This window comes from Diadema antillarum, unplaced genomic scaffold, assembly GCF_040938485.1.
Source record: "Diadema antillarum isolate AM-2024a unplaced genomic scaffold, OU_Dant_1.0 seq00000850_RagTag, whole genome shotgun sequence".
NCBI lineage: Eukaryota > Metazoa > Echinodermata > Echinoidea > Diadematoida > Diadematidae > Diadema > Diadema antillarum.
The window spans coordinates 740,804-757,912 of record NW_027271723.1 but is presented as its reverse complement, the minus strand read 5'-3'; the positions used below and the strand labels follow the sequence as shown (position 1 = coordinate 757,912).

General features: G+C 40.9%; 1 protein-coding gene across 1 annotated transcript in view; it reads left to right on the top strand.

Moving 5' to 3' along the window:
* The first annotated feature begins 150 nt into the window (after positions 1-150).
* The window catches only part of LOC139740370 (uncharacterized), a 39,285-nt gene continuing 22,326 nt past the window's right edge, over positions 151-17,109 (top strand). Inside the window, exons 1-12 of the mRNA XM_071650963.1 lie at positions 151-185; positions 6,139-6,234; positions 7,017-9,787; positions 10,546-10,933; positions 11,343-11,434; positions 11,786-11,898; positions 12,494-12,711; positions 13,071-13,222; positions 14,168-14,229; positions 14,795-14,933; positions 15,839-16,072; positions 16,841-16,938. Of these exons, the coding sequence (XP_071507064.1) occupies positions 6,177-6,234; positions 7,017-9,787; positions 10,546-10,933; positions 11,343-11,434; positions 11,786-11,898; positions 12,494-12,711; positions 13,071-13,222; positions 14,168-14,229; positions 14,795-14,933; positions 15,839-16,072; positions 16,841-16,938 (4,325 nt within the window). The 5' untranslated portion in view covers positions 151-185; positions 6,139-6,176. The remainder of the gene's footprint in view (positions 186-6,138; positions 6,235-7,016; positions 9,788-10,545; positions 10,934-11,342; positions 11,435-11,785; positions 11,899-12,493; positions 12,712-13,070; positions 13,223-14,167; positions 14,230-14,794; positions 14,934-15,838; positions 16,073-16,840; positions 16,939-17,109) is intronic.

The following is a 17,109-nucleotide window of genomic DNA, read 5'->3' as shown; positions in this document are numbered from 1 at the left end:
GTTTGCATTTTTTTTGAATTTTTTAACCAATTACTTAATTTTTTCTGTTTTAACAAAAAATACAACATCGAAATTATTTGAACAAGTGAGATCCATAGTACTCTCGTCCGTAACACCCTTTTTACGCACGCAAAGCCGTCGTCAGTGAAAGACACGTAGCTTATAAGTCTACGGATAAACGTTTGGTAAGTAAATTTCTACCTCAATATACAGATTTTCTTTTTAATCTTATTTCGGCAAATCAGAATGTATGCATTACTTGATAATCTGTTACCATGATGTTATGATTAGGAAGTAGTAATTTTGGGATGATTACGATAAACAGGGAGCTTTACGATCCATCTGTAACATCATTCCGGATATCGGATCGGAGTCAAGTCGTGGTAGACTCTAAATGGTGCTTGGGTACTGCATGGATGGTGTATTAAGGTGAACGTATAAATGTAGCGGAGGCAGGACGGACGTCGGACATGAAAAGACTCCAGTCTATTTTATGGTCTAGAAACGTTAGCTTGCCTTCTTGTGTAAGTGTAACTGTTAGTAGGCCTAACAGTTAGTAGTTATATAAATCGATGGCTCCAAACGGTGATAAATGGGTTAATCAATGCCAATGCAATGTTGGTCGTGTACTCTCCTTGCAATTTAATAATACATGCAAGTTTTGATACGTTTCCTTGCTTCTCGAGGCCTTGAGGCACGAGCCAATGGCATTGCATCGGATTACATTATTACATGATTATGTACCTTCCGTGAGACATGGAGAGCGAGATATGGTTCCTACAGAGGACAGCTTCCAATTCTATTTCTGTGGGAGATGTCTCCACATTTGTTTTTACCATGCCATGCATGGCATATGCTTGACCGAAAGATCGGTCTGTATCTGTCCGTCAAGAATGTTCCGCGGAGACTTCGTCTGGCTTCACGGATCCCCTCCATATACAGATACAATGATTGCAGCTCCTGTGTGGAGCAGTCGCGCACAGATCAAACGTTACGATAAACCAAATTTCAGACAGCTTTTTTACATTCAAACAAGTTTAACATGACATGACACATTATGCAGCAATATTTGGGATAAATTTCTCATGTCGTGCAATCGAAATACTCACATAAATTCAGTCATAACGCAGAAATTTTATCGATATTGCAACATCGCCGTTCGCGAGCAGTAAGTCGCCATTTTGAATCTGTAAGCCAATCACATGCGAGGTACATGTTTTAGTAAAACAGACACGTAGAAACTACCTCGCATGTGATTGGCTAAGAAATTCATAGTGTATGTTTCTGCAGTTTGAATGTGACGACGCGACAGGCTGTGTTTGTACGTTGAAAATTCTACTAAAATGTTGGATTATTCATTAATCTTGTGAGTGTAATGTATTCTTAAAACGTAATTTCACCATACAAGCTTAAATTTGCCGACCTAGGGCCGTGAATTAGACGCAATCGAGAAGGGTGAGGTACCTCACCAATTTTCCATAGAGACAGTGGTTAAGAACATCCACACAGCAATGGGTACTGATACCTTCCATCTGTCTATGGAGGACAGTGTTAATGGCAAAAATATAAAAGAGTCCTCCGGACAGACGGATCTTTCTGTCTAGGCATATGCATGACGTAAAATTAAATTGTAATGAAATGCATGATATGCAGAGACAGCTGACTTTACATTAGTGACACTACAGTTGTGTACAACCAGATAACCAAGTGTACTATAAATACTGTACCCTGGTAAATTTACTGCATCTGGAGAAGTAATCTTACTCTTCTCTAGACCATCTACTACAAATAACTTGTTACTAGATAGTAGAGTCTAGACATGATGTCTACTACAAGTAGGTCTAGTACTAGTGAAAAACCTGGTGCTTGTGTACTTTCACACCTCCTCATCAAAATGATTTAGAAACATTCCCAAACTCACCCTAGTTTAGTAGACACACCTAAAATGATTGCATCCGAGTCTCCAAAGTCGACTAGAAGTTCAGTTTTAACTATGGTACAAGTGTTGGAATATCTTGAACGCTTGAAATGCTGCTCTTTAGATACACAAGCAATCGGTACATTATGACTACATTCAGCGCATGCAGTGTGAGTCGATCCTTTGATCTCAATGTACAGCAATCACAGCAGCTTTTTCTATGTTGTCTGTGAAAAGCTAAAATTTGTTTTTCCCTTTTCCTCAGACAAGTCTTGCGGTAGCGGTTGTAGCTTCTATGCAAAGCGGTTGAGCGCGTGTGTGAAGCTCCTTATATCTTTCTCTTTCTTTTCTGTCTTTTCTTCTTTCATCTTCAGATATTCCTAACTTTCCCTTTCCGTCTAATTAATCATTTTTTGCGAGTTTCCTCGTATCTAATTTTTGCAATTTCCTATTTGATCTTACTTTCTGCATAGACTTAATATTGTTCTTTGTTTCCTTCATGGGTTATTTCCTTCCATCGACCTTTGTTTTCTTTTCAATATCTTTTTTTTAATGTTTTGTTCCAATGTATCCTTTTCTTTATTTCCTTTTCAACCAGTGTAATTCTTTCTTTCCTTCCTATTTACCTTTGCTTTCATCCAATTTTGATTCATCTCTCATTCTCCATTCTATTATACTACTTAGTGCTTTTTTGTTTTCAATCTTTAATGCTTCTTTGCTTTCCACTTTTCTTTTCAAACATATCCATCTCTCCCTTGCTTTCCTTTATAATCCAAGTTTCTCTTCTTTCTGTCTTTCATTTCTGTTTTATTTTAAGTTTACTCTATATTTTGTAAATCTTTTATTTCATTTTTTTCCCACTTTACATTTTTTTTAGTATCATTTCAATCATGTCCTCCTCCCTTTTCCTGTCTTTTCCCGATATGTACATGTAATCTTTCACCATTGCCTTGCATGCAATTTATAGAGCTTGTGGAAGATGAAGGATGGTAATTGTGTCTACCACATTCCAAGCTTAGGTGTCGTGTCCACGATCGTGGCACTCATACAGTCACAGTATTGAACAGAGAAATGTACATACATTGTACACGTACAATGCCTATACGTGTATGTGTGCATTTTGCGTGTCGGGATCAGAGTTGATATTTTTGCATGTTGTTAAATTTGCAAAATTCAAACCCTGCAAATTGTGTGTCATACATGGTGTCCCATCCTGGTCTGGGAAGAATTTGTCTCAAAGATGGTATCTGGCACCGACTGTACAATAGTCATGGGGCTTTTATTGAGCAACAGTTTTCTGAGTATATTTAAAGTTTTGTCTTTGTTCTACCGCCCAAGGACAGCCATTTTCAAAGTTGTTGTGGAGGCATTTTTGTAATACTTTTTGTCCATTTTGGGCATGAACATCATTTTCCCCGGGATTCTGCTCAAAAAGCATACGTTCTAGTCTGTCCAAGACATTTGAGAAAATCATGAGCTGATATTAGTGTTTTGGTGAACAATACAATGCGCAATCATAGAACTCTTCATTTTGGGCTTTCATTTGATGTTTAAAAAGTACAATTTGTACTCTGATGATATAACTGAAAGAAGGCATGTGTAATGTACAATGTAGATTGGTCATGGCATCCACAGTTCAGTAGCTTGATCAGCAGTATCCGATCTGTGGCAATACTTCCCCCACTCCACACCTGCCCAAGAAATTGAAAACTTGTTTTCATCCCACATGAACCTGTTCCTTTAAGAGTACTTGACTCTGAGTCGTTTAGATAGAGAAAGTAACTTTACTAGTCCAGCAATGGAAAGATTGGGGCTACTGTACAGCATAGGCAAATTAAATGCATGACTTTGGTGGATGTATTTGTATGGCTGTACATGCAATTTAAATAGATGACTCAATGTTGTGATGGTACATTGTATGTGAAGGCTAGGTTTCTGGTAATCTAAGAATTGAAACACTTTCACTTTGTATACAAATCAAACATTATCTGAATAATATCAAGATCATTAGTGCAAATAAATGTCAGAACTCTACAATGCTTTTCACTCAGAAGAGCGAATATCAAATATCCTCCAAAAGTTAATATACCTTTGCAATGTAAATGTCCAGTCAGAGGAATCTATAGATTTAATTAATGTAAGATTTTTTTAATCACAAATGTTATGATGAGATCTGTCATATAGCATGCTGTGTGTCTTAAATCATTCACATATGAACTCCTTTTAATCCAATTTCAATTTCAGTTATTGTATCCGTATTTGTTTCGTAATATCAATTTGTATTTTAACTTGCTCTAAAACTAAATTTGCTAGTGAATGCTGAGTGATGGAGATTGATAACATCTACAAAATTTTGTAGATTATATGATAAACTGTTTGCTATTGCCAGTCAAGTTAAAGGGAAAGAATGATGTTACATCATGTTTGTAACTAAATACAGTGTGTATGTACAACATGTATCCTTTTTGTCTGTGTGACAAAGTATGCTGTGTCCTCGTTGATGTCCTCACAAAATCCTGTGATATAAGCTGGGCTGTAACCAAACCTGCAACACCTGGTGTGAAACTCACACATGATATTCCAGCTGCTACCAATGAATAAATAGTAAATGCACAGAAATCAAACAGGAAGCACATTTTGGATGGTGCACTATAAAGGCATGTCAGCCTTTTTAATTGTAAAGGGAAATGTGAAGGCCAGTGTGAGGTTTGGCTTAAAAAAGAAAGAAAGAAAAGAAAAGTATAATACAAGTGTACAATGTGTATGTGATACAACTAATGCATGTAATTCTACGTTGTATGCTGTTCACTTTGATTTAGTAGAGCACAGTGCAGAGTTTTACATTACCACACATCTCTGCATCTCTCCCTGTGTTCAATTCAATGGCTTTTATAAGAGTCACACGTACAGTTGTATACATGATACTGGTGCACAGTCACATCGTCATGTAGACTTTAAATCATAAGAACATATCAAGCTACTACTAGTACTAATGATTGCATCTCTTGAAATATTAGTTCTAATTGTAATCAGAGCTAACAAGTCTCCCTGAAATGAATTACCCAAAGAGGCCATATCTCTTCATGAATATGAATATGAAATCTGTCGTAATTGGGTACTACTATGACTAAATGCCTTTCCAGATATAAATAGCACCCAAATATCTCTATGATTGCTTCATGGACGACCTTGATTTGATGTTTGCCAACCCTGTAAGCAAGTGTGTTTTTTTTCATCAAAGCATTCTGGGAAATCATTCCTCAATCAAGCACAGATTTCATTAATGTCTGTAATGAAGCAAAAGCATGAAATTATGATCATAATAAAATAATATCACACATAACACTTCTACTGTACCTGGTATCAGATAAGGGTAGTTTTGATGATATTCGATTAAATGTGTTGTAAATTGGTGATTTAGAATGTTTTCCAAATTTTGTCTGATATCATGTGAATATTGCAAAGTGAAAAGCATGCATGACTGATTTACAATATACATGTACAGAGACACGTATGTTTATTTTTTACACCCATAGCCACAGTCCATGCATGGTTGACTCTTAACTCTTATTTGCTCTTCTGTTTGATTGATCATACTGCACTTGCACAAATTTTTGACGGCCACTCCACTGGCATTTTCTGAAATGATAGATACTACATAATTATTACTTGCCACTGTTGCAGTTTCTTGGCTCAACATTACCATGTTTAACTTGCACATGTTTACTTGTAATTTGTGTGCAGTGTTCATGGTCATGATGTGTAATTAAAAATCTTGAGGGGGGGGGGGGGGGGGAGAAGATGGACAGATGATTTGATATTGTCCTACATGTACTTCTAGCATGTGAAAGTTGGTCATATTGTCTTTTTACCATTTATCTCAGCGTACGTATCAGGATTGTGCCTTGCGAGAAACTTTGGCCTTCAGCCTTCTTGTTAATTGTGTTCCCTGAGAAACTGGATTGGATTTTCAGCATTGTTACATAATATGTAATCTAGGGGGACATGAGTGATTGAATTAATATTACCACTCAGGAATAACACAAAAGAGAGCTTGTCATAATGTCGAATGCATATATGCAGACTTCCCAATGCCTTTAAAAAAGTGGATTGAAATGTGACCAATCAGCTATTTTGAATTGTGACACACATGTATGACTTTCTGAATTCATACAGTGCATGCCATTATGTTCTTTTTATTTTTGTCTTTTGCTGCTTAGTATTTAGAGATTCCTGAAACAAGACTGTAAAGCAGACCATGTCAGGAAATGAAGGAACTGGAAACACAAGTGGAACCTCTGCATACTTCAGCAATGGTATGTACTGAAAGCATATTTCTTCAGCTCAAGTTTTAATAAACTATGGATATCTGCTAGTTGTATATGCTTGTACAGTTGAAATGATGACTCAAGAGTTTGGTAACATACTCTGCTTTGGTGATACTGAAGAGAAAGCTATGTCAATTTTAAGTTTAAGAGTTATTTGTATTCAAGACTAGTTGTTGAAGCATTGTTTTGGTTATGTTGTAGTGAGCTTGAAGGTGGGAAAGATGTAAATGTTCAGATAGAATATCAGTGGAAATCTGTGTGAAGGTTTTAAATGATTGAAAATAGAAGTAACACTTGCATCATGTATGTATGAGAAATATGTGCAGATGTATCGTGAAAAACTCAAATTATATAAGCTCTACCAGTGTTGGTATTCCCAATGTGTGTTGATATTTTGATCAAGAGCTTATTGATGGAGCATTTTTATTGATGTGGCTTCTAAGTCACAAATTTCTTGTAATAGCTTGATATGGAAGTCATTGAGTACTTTGTGTGTTTTATGGGCAGGAGTGATGCTATTGATCGCTTGTGTACTAGTTATTCTGAATAGAATAAAAAAGGTTTCTAACTCTTTCAAAGTGCTGAAATGTCCAATTTGTCTTACTATTTATATATCCCTGACATACTAACACTACAAATACAAAACTTCTGCAACTACAACAATGGAGTGTTTTCTTGCTTGTATCACATACATGGAGTGTGTGATTGACAGTTTAAGGGAATCAACCGTGTACCAAGCATCTCTCTTTATCTCTTTCTCTTTGTGGTAGGATCAGCAGAAGGAGATGGAGCAAATTTCTTTGACCATAACCCAGCCCCCACAAACCAGTGGGGTTTCTACCCTGGAGAGCAACAATCCTCTCAAGGGGGATTCCCACAACATCAGCAACAACCACAGCAGGTTCCCCAGTTCTACAATCCTCTAGACTTCCAAAAGTCAGCGCAGAGCCAGCAACCTGAAATTTTCAACCCTTACCCCAATCTTCAGCAACAGGACAGTTTTCAGCAGCAACAACAGCAGCAGCAACAGCCACAGCAACAGTATGGCTACAATCAGCAGTACAACCAGAATCATGACATGGAACATCAACAAGCACAGCAACACCCTCAACAGAATATGGAAGTCAACACGCCCTACCAACAAACATGGCCTGGATATGGTGCACCTTTTGATGGTGGCTATGGTTACCCAGCTGAACCAGGGAATAACGAGCAAGGTACAGCCTGGCAGAACCAGCACAATGTAGATGGTCATCCTAATTGGGAGGGGCAAGCCGCCCAACAAGTAATGCAGCCTGAGTTTGATAATGGTGTAGCGACAAGTGGTGATTTTGCAGGTGTCAACCAGCAGGATATCCAAAGTGGTCCTCCACCACAATCCTCAAGGATTGTGGATCAGGATCAGGAGGATGCCTCCAGTTGCTCAGGCTTTGGTGCGTTCTACCATGATGATGAATCCGATATTGTGGAGTCCAGTGGCAAGGAGAGTGTTTCACAGAGTGAAAATGCTAGCGAAAGAACTAGTCCTGATACCAATATTCCTAATCCTGCTTTCCAGGGATATGATCAGAGACCTATGGACAATAGTGTGAGTCCTGGAACACACTCTGCTACCATCAGCTCTCCTCCCATTTCTTCCAGTGAGTTTGTGCAGCCAGGAGGTGGTGGAAGCACCAACCATGGACTTGTCCAGGATGTCAATCTTAATGGCAGAACAGATGATCCCTTTACTTTTCATCAAGGCAATCAGAATGTCCCCTCATTTCCTGGAGATGTGATTAACCCCTCCCAATTTCAGGGTGTAGATTCAGGTGCAGCAGCTGCAGAAATCAGTAAGGATCTAGGTCCAGACCCTGAGTATAGGAACACTCCTGACAATGTTAAAGGAATCCAGGACCTGGCACCACCTGCAGATTCATTGAATGGGTCCAGTGTGGAGGGCAATGTGGAGGTGAAAAGTGCAATTGAGACCAGTAAAACTGATCGTGAAAATTCAGATTCTGCTTCATCTGAGCAATTGGTTCATCAGCTGCTTTCAGTGCCATTTTCGGGACCACAGCCAGTGTCCAGTCATCTGGGCTCACAGGTGAGCCCTAGTCAACCGAACCTAGTCCTGTCCCCCCAGTCTCAGACTCCTGTGTCCGATTTAAATAATGAGCTTCCACAAAGAACTGATGAGCAGCTGTCTGCCACAAGTATACCAACTCCTGTCTCTGAAACTCATGACCAGGAGTTCAGTGGACAGAAAACTGAAACAGCTTTAGGAGCTCCACCATTGAGTTCACCACCACATCCAGCACACGATAATGTCCAAACTCCCCATCATCCTGAAGAATCCTCAGGGACTACACCATCAACTCGTTCTGATGAGCAGCAATTGCATATGCCTCAAAATCAAGCAGAAGCAATGTCCTCCGGTCCATCATCAGTGATCCCTCAAGGCCAGTCAATAGTGACAGCACCACCACCAGTACAGCTGCCTGACATCTCTGGAGAAAAAGCACAAGCCGAAGAGTCCAAGTCTCGCTCAGACTCTGTCTCATCAGGTTCACATGTCAGTGCTTTCAGGCAGGTAAGAGGTCACCATAGCCACCGGGATATGTCCGTCAACCCTTCCCCACCCCTCTGGAAGGCCGAAGTCCCACCCCTTCCAGGGAACATTCTTCTTGCCCCGGCTGCCTTGAACATATCATCAAACTTTACGCCAATGGTCCCCTCAGCTTCTCTGTCCACTCCGTCAATATCAAGTTCTACCCCAGGACAGTTAGCAGCCAGTGTTGCATCAGTCAGCGTTCCACCCCTTCCAGCAGTTGTTGCGCCATTGCTTACAGGAGGCAGTGACCCTACCTCCAAAGCTTCTCCAACTACCAGCAGTCATCTCACAAACCCTGTGACGCCAGCAAACCCAGCTGTTAGCCAGTTGTCTCAGAATGTTTCTCAGCTGAACATTAGCCAGACAGTGCCTCACACCACTGCACCCAATCATCCCCCTGAAGGCACCTTGCAGGGGGCAGCACAGCAGCCCTCACAAGCAGCAGTCCCTAATCTTGCGGGCAACCCCCATCCGGTCATAGCTCCCCAATCTCAGCAAGTGACTAGTCAGGTTGCCACACAACCTGGCCAACCTCAGCCATACCAGGCTCCTGTCACCTCTGGTGCTCATTACCATAATCAAAATGTAGCAATTCCCTCCACCTCTCAAGGCTCACTACAAGCTAGTACAGGTGTACAGCCACAACAACAAGTTGCAGGTGCTACATCTGTCCAGCAGCAACCCCCTGTACAACCCACGAGCAACCAGGCAACCACGGCACAAAACACGGCCGTGGTATCGACTTCTGGTGCTGTACCCTCACAGCAATCTCAGCAACAGCCCCAGCAACATCAACAACCACATCAACAACCACAACAGTCACAACAACCACCTCAGCAACAACTTCAGCAACAACCTCATCAGCCATATCAGCAGCAGCAGGGTGTTGGACCAGGGCAGGGTGGACCAGAGGGACCTCACCAAGGTTACGGCTCCTACCCTTCTGAGGTACAGGATGGTTCTAACTTACAGTCACATGAATTGTAGATAAGAAAACTTTTGCCAGACCAATTTTTTGCATGGGTCAATTACAGTAAACTTTGCTTGTCCGTAATTGCACAGATGAGAGCATTTTCTCTCATATGTTGATATCTCAACAAATGTTAATGAGTACTCATTTCCATTTTAGTCCGTTGAAGCAAAACAAGACCCCCCAAAAAAGTTGAAAATGTTCATAGTGTGTCACATTTAGAATTCACTTCCAGTAGTTACATAAATGCAGTGAAAGGTAATAGAAATACAGGGTGCCCAATGCTCTTTATTTTGTAAATGTAATGGAGGAGACAATTGATATTTTCTTGATGAGGTTTGACTTGGTGTAATTGTGTCAGAATATTCATTATATAATCCTGTAAAAATGGGATGTAATGGATCAACAAAAGAATGAAGGATGCAGAAGCATTGCTAGTGGGAGAAGATATGAAAGCAGTACAGTCGTATGGTGTGTGCTCAACATTTGCCAGGTAATTGTTATCTGTATTCAATGCAAAGAGCTTATCAGTTTGTTAAACCACTTAATGTTCCCTGTTTTGATGAAGTCTGTCCAGGCAGTGACTGAAACATAATGTGAGAATTACTGGTAAAATGGATTTTCAGATTAACGAGTACTTGTGACATGCCCTGTCACATTGATGTGAAATACTCGGAAAGTTGGAGATATGTGCAAGTAATGACGATGTATAAAATCATGCTCCATGTTCCTGCAGGGAGGTCACTGGTACCCTCATGAGCGTTCCCAGTACCCTCCAGGCTACTACCAAGGCAGTCCCTATGGCCATGGGTACCGAGGATATGGCTACGGGTACCCGGCCAGCCCCTACGGCCGACAGCACCCTTACTCCAGGCAGGACCCCTACTACCAGGGCCCATCGCACGGGCAGCAGCAGGGCTACGGCAGGCCACCTCAGCAGCAGAGGACCCCCCACAGGGCGGGCACCCAGCAGTGGGACCAAACCCAGTCTCAGTCCAGGCCGCAGTCCAGACCTCAGTCCAGGCAGGGTATGGAGAGACCCAGCTCCAGGCAAGGGTGGGGCTATGATTACGACTCTGACTCCAGGTATCCCCGCAGCAGGCGCGATCCAAGACATTACGGGGGTAGGTACCCATGGTTTACTGAGGATGGAGCTGTCATCATTTACATGTTTACATGCGTCTTCTAGGATTCTTACATCAAAGTTCACCTTAAAGGGATGGTATAGTGTAAGTTGAGATGAGAATTTAGCTTTTAATATATTGTGAGATACTTAGAAACCCCTGTATGTATGAAAGGTTTAAGAGCATACAATTCTATGAGGAATTCAAATTTTACTTCATGAAATTTGGTTTTGGAATGACTGAAATATCCAAATACAAAGTAAAACAGAGTAATCCTAATCAAAGGTGGATCCCACCTTTAATTAGGATCACTTCCTTTCGGATATCCATCTGCATTCTCTCAGTATGTTATAGATTCATCCCGAGAAAGCTTCTGTGATATATTTATTGTGTGGCCTTTTTTCTACAGGTGTGGATGAGTATGGTCGCCCCTATGACAGACGTTACTATGACTACTACTACGGCAAGAAGTATGCTGGCTATTACTGGGACAATCGGGAGGTGAGTATTCATGGCTATGTAAATAGTTGGTATTTCAAAAGGTTACATTTTTATCTCTGACTATGATAATTTCTGGCTGCACTTTTAGCATCATGTAAGGCATTGCTAAAATAACTCCTCGCTATCATTATACGTAGTTGTATATGAAATATATGATATGAAAGATCTGATAAACTGAATAGACCAAATGATTCGAAAATGCTTCCATTATCTTTGTACTATTGTTCAAACATGCTGAGCTTTGCCTAACATATTTATGATTTGGGAGTAATAACCTGTCATGTGTAGCTTCGCAGATGCACTTCAATGTAGAATTCACACCCATCATTACATGTGACTTTTCATTCTCAGAAGTATTACGAGTACGCAAAAAGCAGGGGCGTGTCACAGCAGTATTCCCAGGACCAGTCCACCGCGGCAGAGACATCCAGGCAGGACGAGAAGGATGGTGGCCAGTCACAGAGGTAGGCAGTGAAGCTAGTCTCTCCTCATGACTCAAGAGAAAAAATATTTCAAACAGGTTTTAGAATGTCTCCTCAGATCTAAGCAAAAAGAGTACTTCAGGGGGCTTATAGAAGTAGTTTTTGAGAACTGTATGAGGACTGTTTGAGGAATGTTCGCGTGCGTTTTAAATTTCGCAAATTTCACAAGAGCCAAGATTCGCGAAATTAAAATACACATGAATATCCTTGTCTACATTATACGCATTGAATGTTAGAGGCAACTCACGAAAATTTCATGTCACAAAAAAAGGCCGTCGGCTCCAATTCGTGAAAATTTCATGCCACGAAAATATTGTGTTTTACAGTAATCTCTTACCAAGAATTGAAGTCTACGTTTCATGAATGTTATCAGTCAGCTTTTGATTTACACCAGAAAATACCTGTTATTGCGTATGCTGTTTTTCAAGTTATGCGTATACAAGGAATATTCATAGATATATTTCTTTCAAAGCATATGCAGTGCAAGAATGTTTATTGCTTTGTTCTTATTATTTCCTTCCCTTTCCCTTCTCAAAATAATCACATGGCAACCTTTCAATCTTTCTACCCCAAGCAGCGATTTCGCATCAGAATTCCATCACCAGGGCGGGGACACGCCAGAGCGCTACGGAGCCAACCAAAGTGGCATCTACTCCGGCTACGACTACTATGACCAGCAGGGGAGGCGGGGCTACGGCTACGACCACAGCGGCAACTCATCGGGGATGGCAGCATACGAGGGCAGCTACTACGACCAGGACTACAGCTGGCAGCAACAAGAGGAACCCGTGTCAGGTGGGTGTAAAACGCTTCAAGTTCCAAATACCATATTTCTGTGATTTGGTGCTCTGTCATTTCACAATAAATTTTCTCTACTGTATTCAGCGATGATAAGGCCATAGTGCGTAAGCTGCATCATGATTTTTGTTACTTAAAGAACAAAAAAAAATGTACTAGAATTTTGTTCTCATCAAAACTTTATTTCATGCACACAGTTTAAGTTACTATACAATAGTTGATGTCTTGCATTAAATAACGCATCGTGAGGTGCATCTTGGGAAAGTTATGAACAAATCACAATTGCCCCTGTGGCTATATAAACTCATTTTTTTCCTGATATTAAATAACCAAAATGCTGCCCTCATCCCCTGTAGTTGAGCCTACCCCACCTGCGCGGTTGACCCCAGTGAAGCACAGCCTGCCCCACGTCATCGCCCGCTTCAGTCCAGGAGGACAGCTCATCAAGGTTCTGCCAAATGTCCCAGCCGATGGAATGCCAGCCATCGTGGAGGTCCACAGTGTAGAGGTCAGTCTGTGCATGGAAGTGTTAGCTCTTTTTTTTTTTTGGGGGGGGGGGTATTTTGCTTTGAAAAAAAGATCACTAGTATCCGTCTTGATCCTCTCTTCGAGGTTAAGTACACTTTATTTGCAATTTACACGTCTTTACTATGAAATCAGCATTACTGTATAAGCCATGTATTTAGCAAGTCTGATTTTTTGCAAATCTGGATTTCCTAACAATTTCACAGGTGGTTAAATTGGCAATTGTGGAGTGTAGTACTGAACGGAGAAGTGTGGTATGTGTGCATGTCACATTCATGTCAGGATCAGAATTAATATTTTCACACATTTTTAAATTCGCAAAAAGCACGCGACTCGTTAAATTTCGCGAAAATGATAATCACGCGAAATATTCGGCATATACAGTATTTGGGTGATAAGTAGTTTCAGGAAAAAAAAAAGTTTACCTATAAGAGTACCAGGGATGCCAAGTTCAAAAACTTTTTATGAGTGAGATTTTCATGACTCGGCATCTCGGCGCGCAAATGTGTGCGCGAGCGTGGGTGTGGAATGGGGTTTTTCCCCCCTCCCAGGGTAGGGAGCTGTTTCAATTTTTAGCTTTTAATGGTGCAATCAGGTGCATACTTAACAGTTACAAGTAAGCGTCTATTTTTGCTTATTTTGACAGACAAAAGGGAAATCCTTTGAGCTATGCTCATTATTATAGGCCCAAGTTGCAGACTTCGCCCGATGCGTGAGAAAAATGGGTGTCATGCGTGAGATCGTGAGACGGCCCCTAAATGCTTGAGTCTCACGCAGAATGCGTGAGACTTGGTAGTTCTGGAGTACGCATGATGTGCACATAATGGTTTACTGCAGTAAAGGATCTGTCTACCATGAACATTGTAGTCGACATCTTTCATTTGTTGCAGTTCGTAGACTCATTTATTTTTTCACTTTTGCCTTGCAGACCATGATTCAAGAATGTGTCGAGATCCAGGACTACAAGAAATATCCAGGTCCTTTGATAAAGTAAGTCATTTAGTATCATGTATTATTTTTATGATCAAGTTGATTTACACAATTTCAAACTTACTTATGAATATGTTTTCAATGAAACATCCAGATCTTTTTTGCCCCCTCCGTAGCAGGTTACAGACTATACCATTAATTAAAGAGGATGGCTAGTAACTGATTAGTGGGAATCATTGGGAATGCTGGGGGATGATTGTTCCAATCCTTGTGGGATTCATTTGAGAGTACATTACTATTGTTGTGTGAAAATTATTTGCTTCAGAATGGTCTCATATTCAAGTAATGTGCCGTTCAATGTTAATGATCGCCCCGTCACTGTACAGGCATGCTAACCTTGAAGCATTAAACTGCACATTACTTGAATATGAGACCATTCTGAAGCAAATAATTTTCACACAGCAATAGATATATAATGTACTCTTAATTGAATCCCGCAAGGATTGGAACAATCATTCCCCGGTATTCCCACTGATTCCCACTGATCAGTTACCAGCCATCCCCTTTAATTGTTCCTTGTGATGTGTCTGTCTTGATAGTGTTCTTCTCTATGTTACCATTCCAGGGGTGAAACTCACAAGAATGATGTCTTGCATTTCGCTGCTGCCCAAGCCACAGAGTGCAGAAAGAGTACGACAATGACAGACAGGGAGTCAGCCGCCCTCCTCTGGGACTTGCTCGTCCTCTTGTGTAGACAGAATGGGGTGAGGAAGAACCTTAGTGCATTCTTGCAATAGGGACTTTTAGATTTCACACCCAGGATGTGAAATGCGACATGATGACATCATTTCATGATATAGCACATGCTCCAGATTTTCTGGCACGTCCAGCGCTAAAATCAAGAACGTGTCTTCGAAGGATTTCACCTCCTCCCAGATTGAAGACGGGCAGCGTGGGCAGCATGTATTTAGCATGAAGATTATGACGTCACCACATCTGTCAAGTTGTACTCACTGTCAGCTGAAATCTAAAATTGTTTTACTCTGGCGTCGACGGGAGTTGCGGGGAATGGTTGGCTCGCACTTTTGGGCGGCCTGACCGCTGTCGTGTCCACACAATCTAAAAGTTCCTAATATATCCTGACTGATACCAAAGTTCTGTCAAAGCTGTTATCAAGAATGGTCATCAAGATAAGATTGTATGTGAAACAAATGTAAAGTACAGTCAAACCTGCCTTAATTAGCGGCCACAGATTCATATAGCGCTGCAGCCGAGTTAATATTTCAGTTTCTTTTTCTGCACGGCAAATGATTAAAATGATAGCCACTTTTGCATTCTTCCACCATCTAGGCATAGTCATGTGCTCATAAAAATCTTGCTTGTCTTCCCTATGCACGCTTGTGTGCAAAAATGCGATCACTTACTGCACGTCATTTTGAATACATATACTTATAAACAAATATGTACATGTATGTGATACCGACAAAATGTGGGAGAACCTGTCCATAATGGTCTGCTGTCTATAGTGGCCGCTCATTGCATCTCCCTTGGGTAGCCGCTATAGACAGGTTTGACTGCATATAATGCAAAGTTTGCTGACAGTATAGTTACTATGAATGCATCAATTACATGATGTCTTCGCTATCTCTCTTCTTCTCCCATGTGGCAGACTGTGGTGGAAACAGACATCTCAGACCTACTCCTCACAGACCACCCGATGACGACGAGGGTTGCCGTTGAGACGGACGTATCCCAGGGAGAGGAAGTAGAGGCGGAGACAACGGATGATGTCACGGACCAGAGCTCCCTGCTATTGTCACACTTGTCCAAACCTAAAGAAGGACCAGACCCAAGCAAGCAGACCCATCGGTTCCGGGAACTATTACTGTTTGGAAGGAAGAAGGTCAGTTGGGAAAATTTGAGTTTATTTGGACCTTGTCTATCTGGACCCAAGTCTGTGATATTTGTCCCTAACTGTGATCTCTGTTTATGTAGTGACCTTGTTGTGAGCCCACTGTGTTGCATGGGCATTTGTACAAAGTATGAACTATGATTATACAGATTTCAAACATAGGGTTTTATTTAGATTGTAGAATCTCAGATTTTATTATTGGCTTATATCTGAATTATTGTAGATGTCGTTTCATGTACTAAGTGTTATAGGAGTGTTAACATGAATCTCTTATTTTCAGCTTTCATATTGTGTGAAACGTGGATGGATCAAGTTAAGTTAAAGTAGCCAAAGTATGGGGAAAACAATGCCATGGGAAGCGGCCCAACTTGGATATGCTCAGAAATCCAATTAATGAATTGTGCACAGTTTCAAACACAGCTGAAGAATCTTGACTGGAATTGAATGTTACCAATGAGTGTACGCTTCAGTGCACATATTCGCTGATGAACATTCTATTCTAGCAGTCCTGTGCAAGTCATGATTTTGCAAAATACTCCGGTAGGCAGCAAATAAAGATCAATTCAATTGGGCCAACATTTTCTTCCCACACTACTGGGTCTCTGAATCCTCATTCCTAGTGGGTTTTGTGTGTACCAAGTTGTAATACTTTATTTTCCTGAGGCAAAATGAAAGTGGTTATGTTCATCCATGAATTCCCATGCAGACCTCCCATCCATGGCTTTGCGTTGTTTTTGTTATTGTTTTATGTACCACCAGGAAGCCCTAGAGTGGGCGATGAAGGGAGGACTGTGGGGCCATGCCCTTCTTCTGGCCAGTAAGATGGACAACAGGACACATGCCAGTGTCATGACAAGGTATGCTGTCCTAGGGGATACGCTCCATTATCTTAACTCCTTATATCTCAGAGGTTGAACAATCCCGTGTATTAGATATGTGGCATGCCTGCTTTTCATATGCAGTAGTCTAACCTATGGCAATTATATCATTGAAATTAAAGATAACTTTCTGAGTGTTGAGTGAAAGAG